This window comes from Oncorhynchus tshawytscha, linkage group LG06, assembly GCF_018296145.1.
Source record: "Oncorhynchus tshawytscha isolate Ot180627B linkage group LG06, Otsh_v2.0, whole genome shotgun sequence".
NCBI lineage: Eukaryota > Metazoa > Chordata > Actinopteri > Salmoniformes > Salmonidae > Oncorhynchus > Oncorhynchus tshawytscha.
The window spans coordinates 1,436,163-1,452,451 of NC_056434.1; the positions used below are offsets into that span (position 1 = coordinate 1,436,163).

The 16,289-nt window shown below is 47.9% G+C and overlaps 2 protein-coding genes across 5 annotated transcripts in view; both read left to right on the forward strand.

Annotated features, from left to right (window-relative positions):
- The window catches only part of LOC112252012 (cytoplasmic FMR1-interacting protein 1 homolog), a 33,145-nt gene extending 25,082 nt beyond the window's left edge, over nucleotides 1-8,063 (forward strand). The window contains exons 6-7 of the mRNA XM_042323677.1: nucleotides 7,886-7,913; nucleotides 8,010-8,063. Coding sequence (XP_042179611.1) covers nucleotides 7,886-7,913; nucleotides 8,010-8,063 — 82 coding nt within the window. The remainder of the gene's footprint in view (nucleotides 1-7,885; nucleotides 7,914-8,009) is intronic.
- A 282-nt stretch (nucleotides 8,064-8,345) lies between these two features.
- LOC112253244 (cytoplasmic FMR1-interacting protein 1 homolog) overlaps nucleotides 8,346-16,289 on the forward strand; it is a 108,683-nt gene continuing 100,739 nt past the window's right edge. Inside the window, exons 1-4 of one of the 4 annotated variants that reach the window (XM_042322804.1) lie at nucleotides 8,346-8,488; nucleotides 8,737-8,826; nucleotides 11,098-11,175; nucleotides 11,604-11,705. In XM_042322804.1, coding sequence (XP_042178738.1) covers nucleotides 8,372-8,488; nucleotides 8,737-8,826; nucleotides 11,098-11,175; nucleotides 11,604-11,705 — 387 coding nt within the window. In that variant the 5' untranslated portion in view covers nucleotides 8,346-8,371. Of the gene's footprint in view, nucleotides 8,489-8,508; nucleotides 8,553-8,736; nucleotides 8,827-9,374; nucleotides 9,399-11,097; nucleotides 11,176-11,603; nucleotides 11,706-16,289 lie in introns of those variants that run through there. The other 3 variants (XM_042322800.1, XM_042322801.1, XM_042322802.1) reach the window with 3 other exon arrangements.

A 16,289-nucleotide genomic window follows, 5' to 3' on the forward strand; every position in this document is an offset into this window, starting at 1 on the left:
TGCTGCTTGCTCTCCCCCTCCTAGGGCTATTCCTGGTACCAGGGCAGTTAAGCCTCTTATGGGGGTAAATCCATTTGAATTCAATCACTTTTTGACAGCACCCTTTTTGATTTGAATGAAACCTTCCAGCTTTATTTGCTCGTTGTAGAAGTGCACAGAAAGTGACTAAAACATTCAGGAGATCAAGGGGACCTATTTACCCAACTGTGCCATGAGATATGTCTTCATCACTGGAAAAGATACATGGTTGTGTTCGATATCATTTAAAAGCTTATCATTTATATATATATATAAAATATATATATATATATATATATATATGTACATTTTATTTGTCACATGCCTCGTATACAACAGTTGTAGACAGTGAAATGCTGAATACAACAGTTGTAGACCTTACAGTGAAATGCTGAATACAACAGGTGTAGTAGACCTTACAGTGAAATGCTGAATACAACAGGTGTAGTAGACCTTACAGTGAAATGCTGAATACAACAGGTGTAGTAGACCTTACAGTGAAATGCTGAATACAACAGGTGTAGTAGACCTCACAGTGAAATGCTGAATACAACAGGTGTAGTAGACCTTACAGTGAAATGCTGAATACAACAGGTGTAGTAGACCTTACAGTGAAATGCTGAATACAACAGGTGTAGTAGACCTCACAGTGAAATGCTGAATACAACAGGTGTAGTAGACCTTACAGTGAAATGCTGAATACAACAGGTGTAGTAGACCTCACAGTGAAATGCTGAATACAACAGGTGTAGTAGACCTCACAGTGAAATGCTGAATACAACAGGTGTAGTAGACCTTACAGTGAAATGCTGAATACAACAGGTGTAGTAGACCTTACAGTGAAATGTTGAATACAACAAGTGTAGTAGACCTTACAGTGAAATGCTGAATACAACAGGTGTAGTAGACCTTACAGTGAAATGCTGAGTACAACAGGTGTAGTAGACCTCACAGTGAAATGCTGAATACAACAGGTGTAGTAGACCTTACAGTGAAATGCTGAATACAACAGGTGTAGTAGACCTTACAGTGAAATGTTGAATACAACAGGTGTAGTAGACCTTACAGTGAAATGCTGAATACAACAGGTGTAGTAGACCTTACAGTGAAATGCTGAATACAACAGGTGTAGTAGACCTTACAGTGAAATGCTGAATACAACAGGTGTAGTAGACCTTACAGTGAAATGCTGAATACAACAGGTGTAGTAGACCTTACAGTGAAATGCTGAATACAACAGGTGTAGTAGACCTTACAGTGAAATGCTGAATACAACAGGTGTAGTAGACCTCACAGTAAAATGCTGAATACAACAGGTGTAGTAGACCTCACAGTGAAATGCTGAATACAACAGGTGTAGTAGACCTTACAGTGAAATGCTGAATACAACAGGTGTAGTAGACCTCACAGTGAAATGCTGAATACAACAGGTGTAGTAGACCTTACAGTGAAATGCTGAATACAACAGGTGTAGTAGACCTTACAGTGAAATGCTGAATACAACAGGTGTAGTAGACCTCACAGTGAAATGCTGACACTCAAGTTTTTAACCAACAATGCAGTTTTAAGAAAACTAAGAAATAAAATGAACATAATTAAAGAGCAGCAGTACAATGGCAATAGCGGGGCTATATACAGGGTATTACGGTACAGAGTCAATGTGGAGGCTATATACATGGTATTACGGTACAGGTTCAATGTGGAGGCTATATACATGGTATTATGGTACAGAGTCAATGTGAAGGCTATATACAGGGTATTACGGAACAGAGTCAATGTGGAGGCTATATACAGGGTATTACGGAACAGAGTCAATGTGGAGGATATATACAGGGTGTTACGAAACAGAGTCAATGTGGAGGCTATATACAGGGTGTTACGGTACAGAGTCAATGTGGAGGCTATATACAGGGTATTACGGTACAGAGTCAATGTGGAGGCTATATACAGGGTGTTACGGTACAGAGTCAATGTGGAGGCTATATACAGGGGTACAGAGTCAATGTGGAGGCTATATACAGGGGTACAGAGTCAATGTGGAGGCTATATACAGTGGTACAGAGTCAATGTGGAGGCTATATACAGGGGTACAGAGTCAATGTGGAGGCTATATACAGGGGTACAGAGTCAATGTGGAGGCTATATATAGGGTGTTACGGTACAGAGTCAATGTGGAGGCTATATACAGGGTGTTACGGTACAGAGTCAATGTGGAGGCTATATACAGGGGATACAGAGTCAACCGGGGGTACCGGTTTCTCCGGGTAATATGTACATGTAGGTAGAGTTATTAAAGTGACTATGCATAGATAATAAATATTTGCTTAGCTGTTCAGGAGTCTTATGGCTCGGGGGTAGAAGCTGTTGAGAAGCATTTTGGACCTAGATTCTGTGCTCCGGTACCGCTTGCCGTGTGGTAGTGGAGAGAACAGTCTATTACTTGGGTGGCTGGAGTCTTTGACAATTTATTAGGGCCTTCCTCTGACACTGCCTGGTGTAGAGGTCCTGAATGGCAGGAAGCTTGGGCCCAGTGATGTTCTGGCCCGTACGCACTAGAGGTTATGTTTATGATTTTTCAATGCCGATACCGATTAATCGGCCGATTTTTACATGTATTTGTAATCATGACAATTACAACAATACTGAATGAAAAACTTTTATTTTAACATAATACATATAATACATCAATAAAATCAATTTAGCATGTTCCATTTGGTTTAAATAATGCAAAAACAAAGTGTTGGAGAAGAAAGTAAAAGTGCAATATGTGCCATGTAAGAAAGCTAACGTTTCAGTTCCTTGCTCAGAACATGAGAACATATTAAAGCCGGTGGTTCCTTTTAACATGAGTCTTCAATATTCCCAGTTAAGAAGTTTTAGATTGTAGTTATTATAGGAATTATGACGCTTAGACAATTGTTTCTATACCATTTGTATTTCATATACCTTTGACTATTGGATGTTCTTATAGGCACTTTAGTATTGCCAGTTTAATCTCAGGACTTGATAGGCTTGAAGTCATAAACTGGAGACTCATATCTCCCCGCTAACTTTAAGCATCAGCTGTCAGAGCAGCTTACAGATAATTGCATCTGTACATAGCCCATCTGTAAACAGCCCACCCAACTACCTCATCCCCATATTGTTATATATTGTTTTTGCTCCTTTGCACCCCAGTATCTCTACTTGCATATTCATCTTCTGCACATCTGTCACTCCAGTGTTTAATTGCTAAATTGTAATTATTTTGCCACTATGGCCTATTTATTACCTTACCTCCCTAATCCTACCTCATTTGCACACACTGTATATAGACTTTTCTATTGTGTTAGTGACTGTATGTTTGTTAATTCCATGTGTAACTTTGTGTTGTTGTATGTGTCTCACTGCTTTGCTTTATCTTGGCCAGGTCGCAGTTGCAAATGAGAACTTGTTCTCAACTAGCCTACCTGGTTAAATAAAGGTAAAATAAATAAATAAACTGTGCTGTGCTGTGCTTCAAGCATTGCTAAGAGCTGCTCGCAAACGCAGTAAAGTGCTGTTTGAATGAATGCTTACCAGCATGCTGCTGCCTACCACCGCTCAGTTAGACTGCTCTATCAAATCATAGACTTAATTATAAAATAATAAACACAGAAATACAAGCCTTTGGTCATTAATATGGTCAAATCCGGAAACTATCATTTTGAAAACAAAACATTTATTCCTTCAGTGAAATACGGAACCATTCCATATTTTGTCGAACGGGTGGCATCCATAAGTCTAAATGTTGCTGTTACATTGTACAACCTTCAATGTTATGTCATAATTATGTAAAATTCTGGCAAATTAATTACGGTCTTTGTTTGGAAGAAACAGTTCGCAATGAGCCAGGCGGCCCAAACTGTTGCATTTCCCTGACTCCGCACATCCAACCCGGATGCCAGCCGCACCAATGTGTCGGAGGAAACACCGTGCACCTGGCAACCTTGGTTAGCGTGCACTGCGCCCGGCCCGCCACATGAGTCGCTGGTGTGCGATGAGACAAGGATATCCCTACCGGCCAAGCCCTCCCTAGCCCGGACGACGCTTGGCCAATTGTGCGTCTCCCCACGGATCTCCTGGTCACGGCCGGTTACGACAGAGCCTGGGCGCGAACCCAGAGTCTCTGGTTGCGCAGCTCTGTATTTATTTTTGATGTTGATGTTTATGGTTTTTTCGCTAATGTGCTTTTGTTAAATCATCACCCATTTGGCAAAGTTGAAGTAGGCTGTGATTCAATGATAAATTAACAGGCACCTCATTGATTATATGCAACGCAGGACAAGCTAGTTAAACTAGTAATATCAGAAACCATGTGTAGTTAACTAGTGATTATGTGAAGATTTATCTTATAAAAAACGATCAGTTTAATGCTAGCTAGCAACTTACCTTGGCTCCTTGCAGCCACAAGGTCCTTTTGACGCTGCACTCGCATAACAGGTGGTCAGCCTGCCACGCAGTTTCCTCATGTAATCAGCCATAATCGGCGTCCAAAAAGGTTACCGATTGCTATGAAAACTTGAAATCAGCCCTAATTAATTGGCCATGCCACGCAGTTGCCATACCAGGCAGTGATGCTCTCGATGGTGCAGCTGTAGAACTTTTTGAGGATCTAAGGACCCATGCCAAATCTTTTCAGTCTCCTGAGGGGAATAGGTTTTGTCGTGCCCTCTTCTGTCTTGGTGTGCTTGGACCATGTTAGTTTGTTGGTGATGTGGACGCCAAGGAACTTGAAGCTCTCAACCTGCTCCACTACAGCCCCATCGATGAGAATGGGGGCGTGCTCGGTCCTCCTTCTCCTGTAGTCCACAATCATCTCCTTTGTCTTGATCACATTGAGGGAGAGGTTGTTGTCCTTGCACCACACGGCCAGGTCTCTGACCTCCTCCCTATAGGCTGTCTCATCGTTGTCGTGATCAGGCCTACCACTGTTGTGTCATCAGAAAACTTAATGATGGTGTTGGAGTCGTGCCTGGCCGTGCAGTCATGAGTGAACAGGAGTACAGGAGGGTACTGAGCACATACCCCTGAGGGGCCCCCGTGTTGAGGATCAGCGTGGCAGATGTGTTGTTACCTACCCTTACCACCTGAGGGTGGCCCATCAGGAAGTCCAGGTTCCAGTTGCAGAGGGAGGTGTTTAGTCCCAGGGTCCTTAGCTTAGTGATGAGCTTGGAGGGCACTATGGTGTTGAACCCTGAGCTGGAGTCAATGAAGAGCATTCTCACGTAGGTTTTCCTTTTGTCCAGGTGTGAAAGGGCAGTATGGAGTGCAATAGAGATTGCATCATCTATGGATCTGTTGGGGCAGTATGCAAATTGGAGTGGGTCTAGGGTTTCTGAGATAATGGTGTTGATGTGAGCCAGGACCAGCCTTTCAAAGCACTTCATGGCTACAGACGTGAGTGCTACGTGTCGGTAGTCATTTAGGCAGGTTACCGTAATGTTCTTGGGCACGGGCACTATGGTGGTCTGCTTAAAACATGCTGGTATTACAGACTCAGACAGGGACAGGTTGAAAATGTTAGTGAAGACACTTGCCAGTCGGTCAGCGCATGCTCAGAGTACACGTCCTGGTAATCTGCCTGGCCCTGCGGCCTTGTGAATATTGACCTGTTTAAAGGTCTTACTCACATCGGCTGCGGAGAGCGTGATCACATAGTCTTCCGAGAACAGCTGGTGCTCTCATGCATGTTACAGTGTTATTTGCTTCAAAGCGAGCATGGAAGTAGTTTAGCTCGTCTGGTAGGCTCGTGTCACTGTGCTTCCCTTTGTAGTCTGTAATGGTTTGCAAGCCCTGCCACATCAGACGAGCGTCAGATCCGCTGTAGTACGATTCGATCTCAGTCCTGTATTGACGCTTTGCCTGTTTGATGTTTCCTTGGAGGGAATAGTGGGATTTCTTATAAGCTTCCAGGTTGGAGTCCCACTCCTTGAAAGTGGCAGCTCTAGCCTTTAGCTCAGTGTGGGTTCTGCCTGTATTCCATGACTTCTGGTTTGGGATATGTACGTACAGTCACTGTGGGGATGACGTCATCGATGCACTTATTGATGAAGCCAGTGACTGATGTGGTGTGTTCCTCAAAGCCATCGGAAGAATCCCGGAACATATTCCAGTCTGTGCTGCAAAATCAAATCAAAATCAAATTGATTTATATAGCCCTTCGTACATCAGCTGATATCTCAAAGTGCTGTACAGAAACCCAGCCTAAAACCCAAAACAGCAAGCAATGTAGGTGTAGAAGCACGGTGGCTAGGAAAAAGTCCCTAGAAAGGCCAAAACCTAGGAAGAAACCTAGAGAGGAACCAGGCTATGTGGGGTGGCCAGTCCTCTTCTGGCTGTGCCGGGTGGAGATTATAACAGAACATGGCCAAGATGTTCAAATGTTCATAAATGACCAAAACTGTCCTGTAGATTAGCATCTGCTTCCTCTGATCACTTTTTTATTGATCTAGTCACTGGTGCTTCCTGCTTTAATTTTTGTGTGTAAGCAGGAATCAGGAGAATAGAATTATGGTCAGATATGTCAAATGGAGGGTGAGGGAGAGCTTTGTATGCGTCTCTGTGTGTGAAGTAAAGGTGGTCTAGAATTATTTTCCCTCTAGTTGCACATTTATTATGTTGATAGAAATTTGGTAAAAGGGATTTAAGTTTCCCTGCATTAAAGTCCCCGGCTACTAGGAGTGCTGCCTCTGGGTGAGCGTTTTCATGTTTGCTTATGGAAGAATACAGCTCATTCAATGCTGTCTTAGTGCCAGCCTCTGACTGTGGTGGTATGTAAACAGCTACGAAAAATAGAAGAATACAGATGAAAACTCTCTCGGTAGATAGTTGGTCTACAGAATATCATTAGCTATTCTACCTCAGGCGAGCAATAGCTTGAGACTTCCTTAGATATCGTGCACCAGCTGTTATTTACAAAAATACATAGTCCTCCACCTCTTGTCTTACCAGACGCCGCTGTTTTATCCTGCCGGTACAGCGTATAACCAGCCAGCTGTATGTTGATAGTGTCGTCGTTCAGCCACGTCTCCGTGAAGCATAAGATATTACAGTTTTGAATGTCCTGTTGGTAGTTTAATCTTCCGTGAGAAAGCAGTATATCTATCCTTCTCGTCGGGCTCGTCGGAGTCGTGAAAGGAAAAAAGGATTCTGCTAGTCCGTGGTGAGTAATCACAGTCCTGATGTCTGGAAGTTATTTCCGGTCGTAAGAGACGGTGACTGCAACATTATGTACAAAATAGTAAAACAATAAGTTGCAAATAAACAAACCAAAAACACGATAGGTTGGGGACCGTCTTATCTGTGTGTTGTTCCAGCAGCATCATATCTCTAACTCCTATATCTGTTTTGTTCCAGCAGCGGCATCATATCTCTAACTCCTATATCTGTTTTGTTCCAGCAGCATCATATCTCTAACTCCTATATCTGTTTTGTTCCAGCAGCATCATACCTCTAACTCCTATATCTGTGTGTTGTTCCAGCAGCATCATATCTCTAACTCCTATATCTGTGTGTTGTTCCAGCAGCATCATATCTCTAACTCCTATATCTGTTTTGTTTCAGCAGCATCATATCTCTAACTCCCATATCTGTTTTGTTCCAGCGGCATCATATCTCTAACTCCTATATCTGTTTTGTTGTTGTAGCATCATATTCTCTAACTCCTATATCTGTGTGTTGTTGCAGCATCATATCTCTAACTCCTATATCTGTGTGTTGTTGCAGCGGCATCATATCTCTAACTGCTATATCTGTGTGTTGTTCCAGCAGCATCATATCTCTAACTCCTATATCTGTGTGTTGTTGCAGCATCATATCTCTAACTCCTATATCTGTTGTGTTCCAGCGGCATCATGTCTCTAACTCCTATATCTGTGTGTTGTTGCAGCAGCATCATATCTCTAACTCCTATATCTGTTTTGTTTCAGCAGCATCATATCTCTAACTCCTATATCTGTGTGTTGTTGCAGCATCATATCTCTAACTCCTATATCTGTTGTGTTCCAGCGGCATCATATCTCTAACTCCTATATCTGTGTGTTATTCCAGCAGCATCATATATCTAACTCCTATATCTGTGTGTTATTCCAGCAGCATCATATCTCTAACTCCTATATCTGTGTGTTATTCCAGCAGCATCATATCTCTAACTCCTATATCTGTGTGTTATTCCAGCATCATATCTCTAACTCCTATATCTGTGTGTTCCAGCATCATATCTCTAACTCCTATATCTGTGTGTTGTTGCAGCAGCATCATGTCTCTAACTCCTATATCTGTGTGTTCCATCATCATATCTCTAACTCCTATATCTGTGTGTTGTTGCTGCAGCATGGCATCCACGGTGACCCTGGAGGATGCTCTGTCCAATGTGGACCTTCTGGAGGAGCTGCCTCTCCCAGACCAGCAGCCCTGCATCGAGCCCCTGCCCTGCTCCCTCATGTACCAGGTAATAACTGTTCTCAGACCAGCAGCCCTGCATCGAGCCCCTGCCCTGCTCCCTCATGTACCAGGTAAGAACTGTTCCCAGACCAGCAGCCCTGCATTGAGCCCCTGCCCTGCTCTCTCATGTACCAGGTAAGAACTGTTCTCAGACCAGGTAATTACAGTATTCATTTGCACCGTGTCTGTGCGCCGTGCACAGAGCAAACTGTTAGCCTTCCTTTGATTCCAATCTAACATCCCATCTCTTTGCAGCCCAACTTCAACACCAACTTCGAAGACCGTAATGCCTTTGTGACGGGGATCGCCAGATATATCGAGCAGGCCACCGTCCACTCTAGCATGGTAAGTACCAGTTTCCGGACACATCGAGCAGGCCACCGTCCACTCTAGCATGGTAAGTACCAGGTTCCAGACACATCGAGCAGGCCTCCGTCCACTCTAGCATGGTAAGTACCAGGTTCCAGACACATCGAGCAGGCCTCCGTCCACTCTAGCATGGTAAGTACCAGTTTCCAGACACATCGAGCAGGCCTCCGTCCACTCTGGCATGGTAAGTACCAGGTTCCAGACACATCGAGCAGGCCACCGTCCACTCTGGCATGGTAAGTACCAGGTTCCAGACACATCGAGCAGGCCACCGTCCACTCTAGCATGGTAAGTACCAGGTTCCAGACACATCGAGCAGGCCTCCGTCCACTCTAGCATGGTAAGTACCAGGTTCCAGACACATCGAGCAGGCCACCGTCCACTCTAGCATGGTAAGTACCAGGTTCCAGACACATCGAGCAGGCCACCGTCCACTCTAGCATGGTAAGTACCAGTTTCCAGACACATCGAGCAGGCCACCGTCCACTCTAGCATGGTAAGTACCAGGTTCCAGACACATCGAGCAGGCCACCGTCCACTCTAGCATGGTAAGTACCAGTTTCCAGACACATCGAGCAGGCCTCCGTCCACTCTAGCATGGTAAGTACCAATTGCCATGTATAGCCTCATGAATAGATTGAAAATGTATTCGTTATGCCTTTTGGAATGAATAAACTCCGTTCATGAACTTCCTCTAAATTCTCTAGTCTGTTGATAGTTCATGTGGGAAACTTAGTCCCCAGAACAGGGACAAAAGAGAGGGGTAGAGTTAGAGAGAGAGAGTTGGTGGGATGGTTTATAGGGTGAATAAGGATTTTTAGGGTTTATATGGGTGAAATAAGGCTGAGGAGACTTGGCTGTGTCCCTGTGACAGGAACGAGGACCCAGGCCAAGCTCTTGGGTTGCATCACAAATGGCACCCTATTCCCTATATAGACCCCTATGGCTCTGGTCTAAAGCAGTGCACTATATAGGGAATAGGGCTCTGGTCTAAAGTAGCGCACTATATAGGGAATAGGGCTCTGGTCTAATGTAGTGCACTATATAGGGAATAGGGCTCTGGTCTAATGTAGTGCACTATATAGGGAATAGGGCTCTGGTCTAAAGTAGTGCACTATATAGGGAATAGGGCTCTGGTCTAAAGTAGTGCACTATATAGGGAATAGGGCTCTGGTCTAATGTAGTGCACTATATAGGGAATAGGGCTCTGGTCTGAAGTAGTGCACTATATAGAGAACAGGGCTCTGGTCTAAAATAGTGCACTATATAGGGAATGGGGTGCCATTTGGGTGCCACACATACCAGGTCTCTCTGCTGCACTGTGACATGTCTGCTTTAGTAGGGGAATAGTGGTGCTTTGTACTCAATTAGTGAGGGGTAATTGATGTTGTAGAGCGCCTGCCCACCTGCCAAGGCTCTATCAAACAGCACTTTGTATGCAGCCAGCCAACCAACCAACCAGGGACCAAGGCTGCTCTGAATGCACTGAAGCACTACAATACCTCAGCAACCTCTGAGAGAGAGGCTAGGATCTGTATTGTACCTCAGAGAGAGGCTAGTATCTGTATTGTACCTCAGGAACCTCAGAGAGGCTAGTATCTGTATTGTACCTCACCAACCTCAGAGAGGCTAGTATCTGTATTGTACCTCAGGAACCTCAGAGAGGCTAGTATCTGTATTGTACCTCAGGAACCTCAGAGAGAGAGGCTAATATCTGTATTGTACCTCAGGAACCTCAGAGAGGCTAGTAGCTGTGTTGTACCTCACCAACCTCAGAGAGAGGCTAGTATCTGTATTGTACCTCAGGAACCTCAGAGAGAGAGGCTAGTATCTGTATTGTACCTCAGGAACCTCACAGAGAGAGGCTAGTATCTGTATTGTACCTCAGGAACCTCAGAGAGGCTAGTAGCTGTATTGTACCTCAGAGAGAGAGGCTAGTATCTGTATTGTACCTCAGGAACCTCAGAGAGAGAGGCTAGTAGCTGTATTGTACCTCAGGAACCTCAGAGAGGCTAGTGTCTGTATTGTACCTCACCAACCTCATAGAGGCTAATATCTGTATTGTACCTCACCAACCTCAGAGAGGCTAGTAGCTGTATTGTACCTCACCAACCTCAGAGAGGCCTAATATCTGTATTGTACCTCACCAACCTCAGAGAGGCCTAATATCTGTATTGTACCTCACCAACCTCAGAGAGGCTAGTAGCTGTATTGTGTTTGAGAGCCTTGTAACTGTCTTCCTTTTAGAATGAGATGCTGGAGGAGGGCCAGGAGTATGCTGTGATGCTGTACACGTGGAGGAGCTGCTCTCGAGCTATCCCACAGGTAACCACTGCATGGCTGACTGATATATTGTTCTCATGCTATCCCACAGGTAACCACTGCATGGCTGACTGATATACTGCTCTCATGCTATCCCACAGGTAACCACTGCATGGCTGACTGATATACTGCTCTCATGCTATCCCACAGGTAACCACTGCATGGCTGACTGATATACTGCTCTCATGCTATCCCATAGGTAACCACTGCATGGCTGACTGATATACTGCTCTCATGCTATCCCACAGGTAACCACTGCATGGCTGAGGCTGATCTGATACTCCACATAACTCTAACATTACAATCCATTTTTTCATTGTAGTTGCAAACTATTGTAGGTCTTCATGCAATGTATTGCTCCTGATCTCCCATGTGAATTGCTCCTGATCCCCCATATGAATTGCTCTCTTCTCTCTTCCTCCCTCTACCAGGTGAAGTGTAATGAGCAGCCTAACAGAGTGGAGATCTATGAGAAGACAGTGGAGGTGCTGGAGCCTGAGGTCACCAAGCTCATGAACTTTATGTACTTCCAGGTAACACCAACCAGCCAGAGGCACCCTCACCTCTCTCTCTGTCCCACCAACCAGACACCCTGACCCCTCTCTCTGTCCCACCAACCAGCCAGCCAGAGGCACCCTCACCTCTCTCGCTCTGTCCCACCAACCAGACACCCTGACCCCTCTCTCTGTCCCACCAACCAGCCAGAGGCACCCTCACCTCTCTCGCTCTGTCCCACCAACCAGACACCCTGACCCCTCTCTCTGTCCCACCAACCAGACACCCTAACCCCTCTCTCTGTCACACCCACCAGACACCCTGACCCCTCTCTCTGTCCCACCAACCAGACACCCTGACCTCTCTCTCTGTCACACCAACCAGACACCCTAACCCCTCTCTCTGTCACACCCACCAGACACCCTGACCTCTCTGTCCCACCAACCAGACACCCTGACCCCTCTCTCTGTCACACCAACCAGACACCCTGACCCCTCTCTCTATCCCACCAACCAGAGACCCTGACCTCTCTGTCCCACCAACCAGACACCCTGACCTCTCTGTCCCACCAACCATACACCCTAACCCCTCTCTCTGTCCCACCAACCAGACACCCTGACCTCTCTCTCTGTCACACCAACCAGACAGCCTCACCCCTCTCTCTGTCCCACCAACCAGACACCCTGACCTCTCTCTCTGTCCCACCAACCAGACACTCTAACCCCTCTCTCTGTCCCACCAACCAGACACCCTAACCCCTCTCTCTGTCCCACCAACCAGACACCCTAACCCCTCTCTCTGTCCCACCAACCAGACACCCTGACCTCTCTGTCCCACCAACCAGACACCCTAACCCCTCTCTCTGTCCCACCAACCAGACACCCCGACCTTTCTCTCTCTGTCACACCAACCAGACACCCTAACCCCTCTCTCTGTCACACCAACCAGACACCCTGACCTCTCTGTCCCACCAACCAGACACCCTGACCTCTCTGTCCCACCAACCAGACACCCTAACCCCTCTCTCTGTCACACCAACCAGACACCCTGACCTCTCTGTCACACCAACCAGACACCCTGACCCCTCTCTCTGTCACACCAACCAGACACCCTGACCCCTCTCTCTGTCACACCAACCAGACACCCTAACCCCTCTCTCTGTCCCACCAACCAGACACCCTGACCCCTCTCTCTGTCCCACCAACCAGACACCCTGACCCATCTCTCTGTCCCACCAACCAGACACCCTAACCCCTCTCTCTGTCACACCCACCAGACACTCTGACCCCTCTCTCTGTCCCACCAACCAGACACCCTAACCCCTCTCTCTGTCCCACCAACCAGACACCCTAACCCCTCTCTCTGTCCCACCAACCAGACACCCTAACCCCTCTCTCTGTCCCACCAACCAGACACCCTGACCTCTCTGTCCCACCAACCAGACACCCTAACCCCTCTCTCTGTCCCACCAACCAGACACCCTGACCTTTCTCTCTCTGTCACACCAACCTAACCCCTCTCTCTGTCACACCAACCAGACACCCTGACCTCTCTGTCCCACCAACCAGACACCCTGACCTCTTTGTCCCACCAACCAGACACCCTAACCCCTCTCTCTGTCACACCAACCAGACACCCTGACCCCTCTCTCTGTCACACCAACCAGACACCCTGACCCCTCTCTCTGTCCCACCAACCAGACACCCTGACCCCTCTCTCTGTCCCACCCACCAGACACCCTGACCCCTCTCTCTGTCCCACCAACCAGACACCCTAACCCCTCTCTCTGTCACACCCACCAGACAGCCTCACCCCTCTCTCTGTCCCACCAACCATACACCCTGACCTCTCTCTCTGTCCCACCAACCAGACACTCTAACCCCTCTCTCTGTCCCACCAACCAGACACCCTAACCCCTCTCTCTGTCCCACCATCCAGACACCCTAACCCCTCTCTCTGTCCCACCAACCAGACACCCTAACCCCTCTCTCTGTCCCACCAACCAGACACCCTAACCCCTCTCTCTGTCCCACCAACCAGACACCCTGACCTCTCTGTCCCACCAACCAGACACCCTAACCCCTCTCTCTGTCCCACCAACCAGACACCCTGACCTCTCTGTCCCACCAACCAGACACCCTGACCTCTTTGTCCCACCAACCAGACACCCTAACCCCTCTCTCTGTCACACCAACCAGACACCCTGACCCCTCTCTCTGTCACACCAACCTAACCCCTCTCTGTCACACCAACCAGACACCCTGACCTCTCTGTCCCACCAACCAGACACCCTGACCTCTCTGTCCCACCAACCAGACACCCTGACCTCTCTGTCCCACCAACCAGACACCCTGACCTCTTTGTCCCACCAACCAGACACCCTAACCCCTCTCTCTGTCACACCAACCAGACACCCTGACCCCTCTCTCTGTCACACCAACCAGACACCCTGACCCCTCTCTCTGTCCCACCAACCAGACACCCTGACCCCTCTCTCTGTCCCACCAACCAGACACCCTGACCCCTCTCTCTGTCCCACCAACCAGACACCCTAACCCCTCTCTCTGTCCCACCCACCAGACATCCTTCCTGACCCCTCTCTGTCCCACCAACCAGACACCCTGACCTCTCTCTCTGTCACACCAACCAGACACCCTGACCCCTCTCTCTGTCACACCAACCAGACACCCTGACCTCTCTCTGTCACACCAACCTGACACCCTGACCCCTCTGTCCCACCAACCAGACACCCTGACCTCTCTGTCCCACCAACCAGACACCCTAACCCCTCTCTCTGTCCCACCAACCAGACACCCTGACCTTTCTCTCTCTGTCCCACCAACCAGACACCCTGACCTTTCTCTCTCTGTCCCACCAACCAGACACCCTGACTTCTCTCTCTGTCCCACCAACCAGACACCCTGACTTCTCTCTCTGTCCCACCAACCAGACACCCTGACCCCTCTCTCTGTCCCACCAACCAGACACCCTGACCTCTCTCTGTCACACCAACCAGACACCCTGACCTCTCTGTCACACCAACCAGACACCCTGACCTCTCTGTCACACCAACCAGACACCCTGACCTCTCTGTCCCACCCACCAGACACCCTGACCTCTCTGTCCCACCAACCAGACACCCTAACCCCTCTCTCTGTCACACCAACCAGACACCCTGACCCCTCTCTCTGTCCCACCAACCAGACACCCTGACCCTCTCTCTGTCCCACCAACCAGACACCCTGACCTCTCTCTCTGTCCCACCAACCAGACACCCTGACCTCTCTGTCCCACCAACCAGACACCCTGACCTCTCTGTCACACCAACCAGACACCCTAACCCCTCTCTCTGTCCCACCAACCAGACACCCTGACCTCTCTCTCTGTCACACCAACCAGACACCCTGACCCCTCTCTCTGTCCCACCAACCAGACACCCTGACCCCTCTCTCTGTCCCACCAACCAGACACCCTGACCTCTCTGTCCCACCAACCAGACACCCTGACCTCTCTGTCCCACCAACCAGACACCCTGACCTTTCTCTCTCTGTCCCACCAACCAGACACCCTGACTTCTCTCTCTGTCACACCAACCAGACACCCTGACCCCTCTCTCTGTCCCACCAACCAGACACCCTGACCTCTCTCTCTGTCACACCAACCAGACACCCTGACCTCTCTGTCACACCAACCAGACACCCTGATCTCTCTGTCCCACCCACCAGACACCCTGACCTCTCTGTCCCACCAACCAGACACCCTAACCCCTCTCTCTGTCACACCAACCAGACACCCTGACCCCTCTCTCTGTCACACCAACCAGACACCCTGACCCCTCTCTCTGTCACACCAACCAGACACCCTGACCTCTCTCTCTGTCCCACCAACCAGACACCCTGACCTCTCTGTCCCACCAACCAGACACCCTGACCTCTCTGTCCCACCAACCAGACACCCTAACCCCTCTCTCTGTCCCACCAACCAGACACCCTGACCTCTCTCTCTGTCACACCAACCAGACACCCTGACCCCTCTCTCTGTCCCACCAACCAGACACCCTGACCTCTCTCTCTGTCACACCAACCAGACACCCTGACCTCTCTGTCACACCAGCCAGACACCCTGACCTCTCTGTCCCACCAACCAGACACCCTGACCTCTCTGTCACACCCACCAGCAACACCATGTCAGTGTGTAGATGTTCCTCCAGTGTTCTGTCACTGCAGTGTCTTCCAGAAGTACACAGAGTAGCCAGCACATTGATAAAGTAGGCTGCCAGGGAGTTGTTGTTGTTGTCGAACAAGCTCTATTCTGGTGGCTTCTGGTACTTTCTAATGGCTTGATTCCATCCGAAATACACAGTTAAATGATTGAATACTTTAAAGACTTAACCTGCACACCGACTTTACATTTGGTGTGTTATTGAGTAGAAAGACATGACTTTACAGTTAAAATCACTGAACATTTCTGTTTTCAGTGCGTTAGTTGTTTTGGATATCAACTAGGCCCAGATATGATCAGGACTATTCTCTAAGATCTCCTTTTAACCTGTTTTTTCTTGAGATTTAAGTCCCATTTGCCCTATGAATTGCCCCCAATGACGTCTGTTCTTCAAATGATGT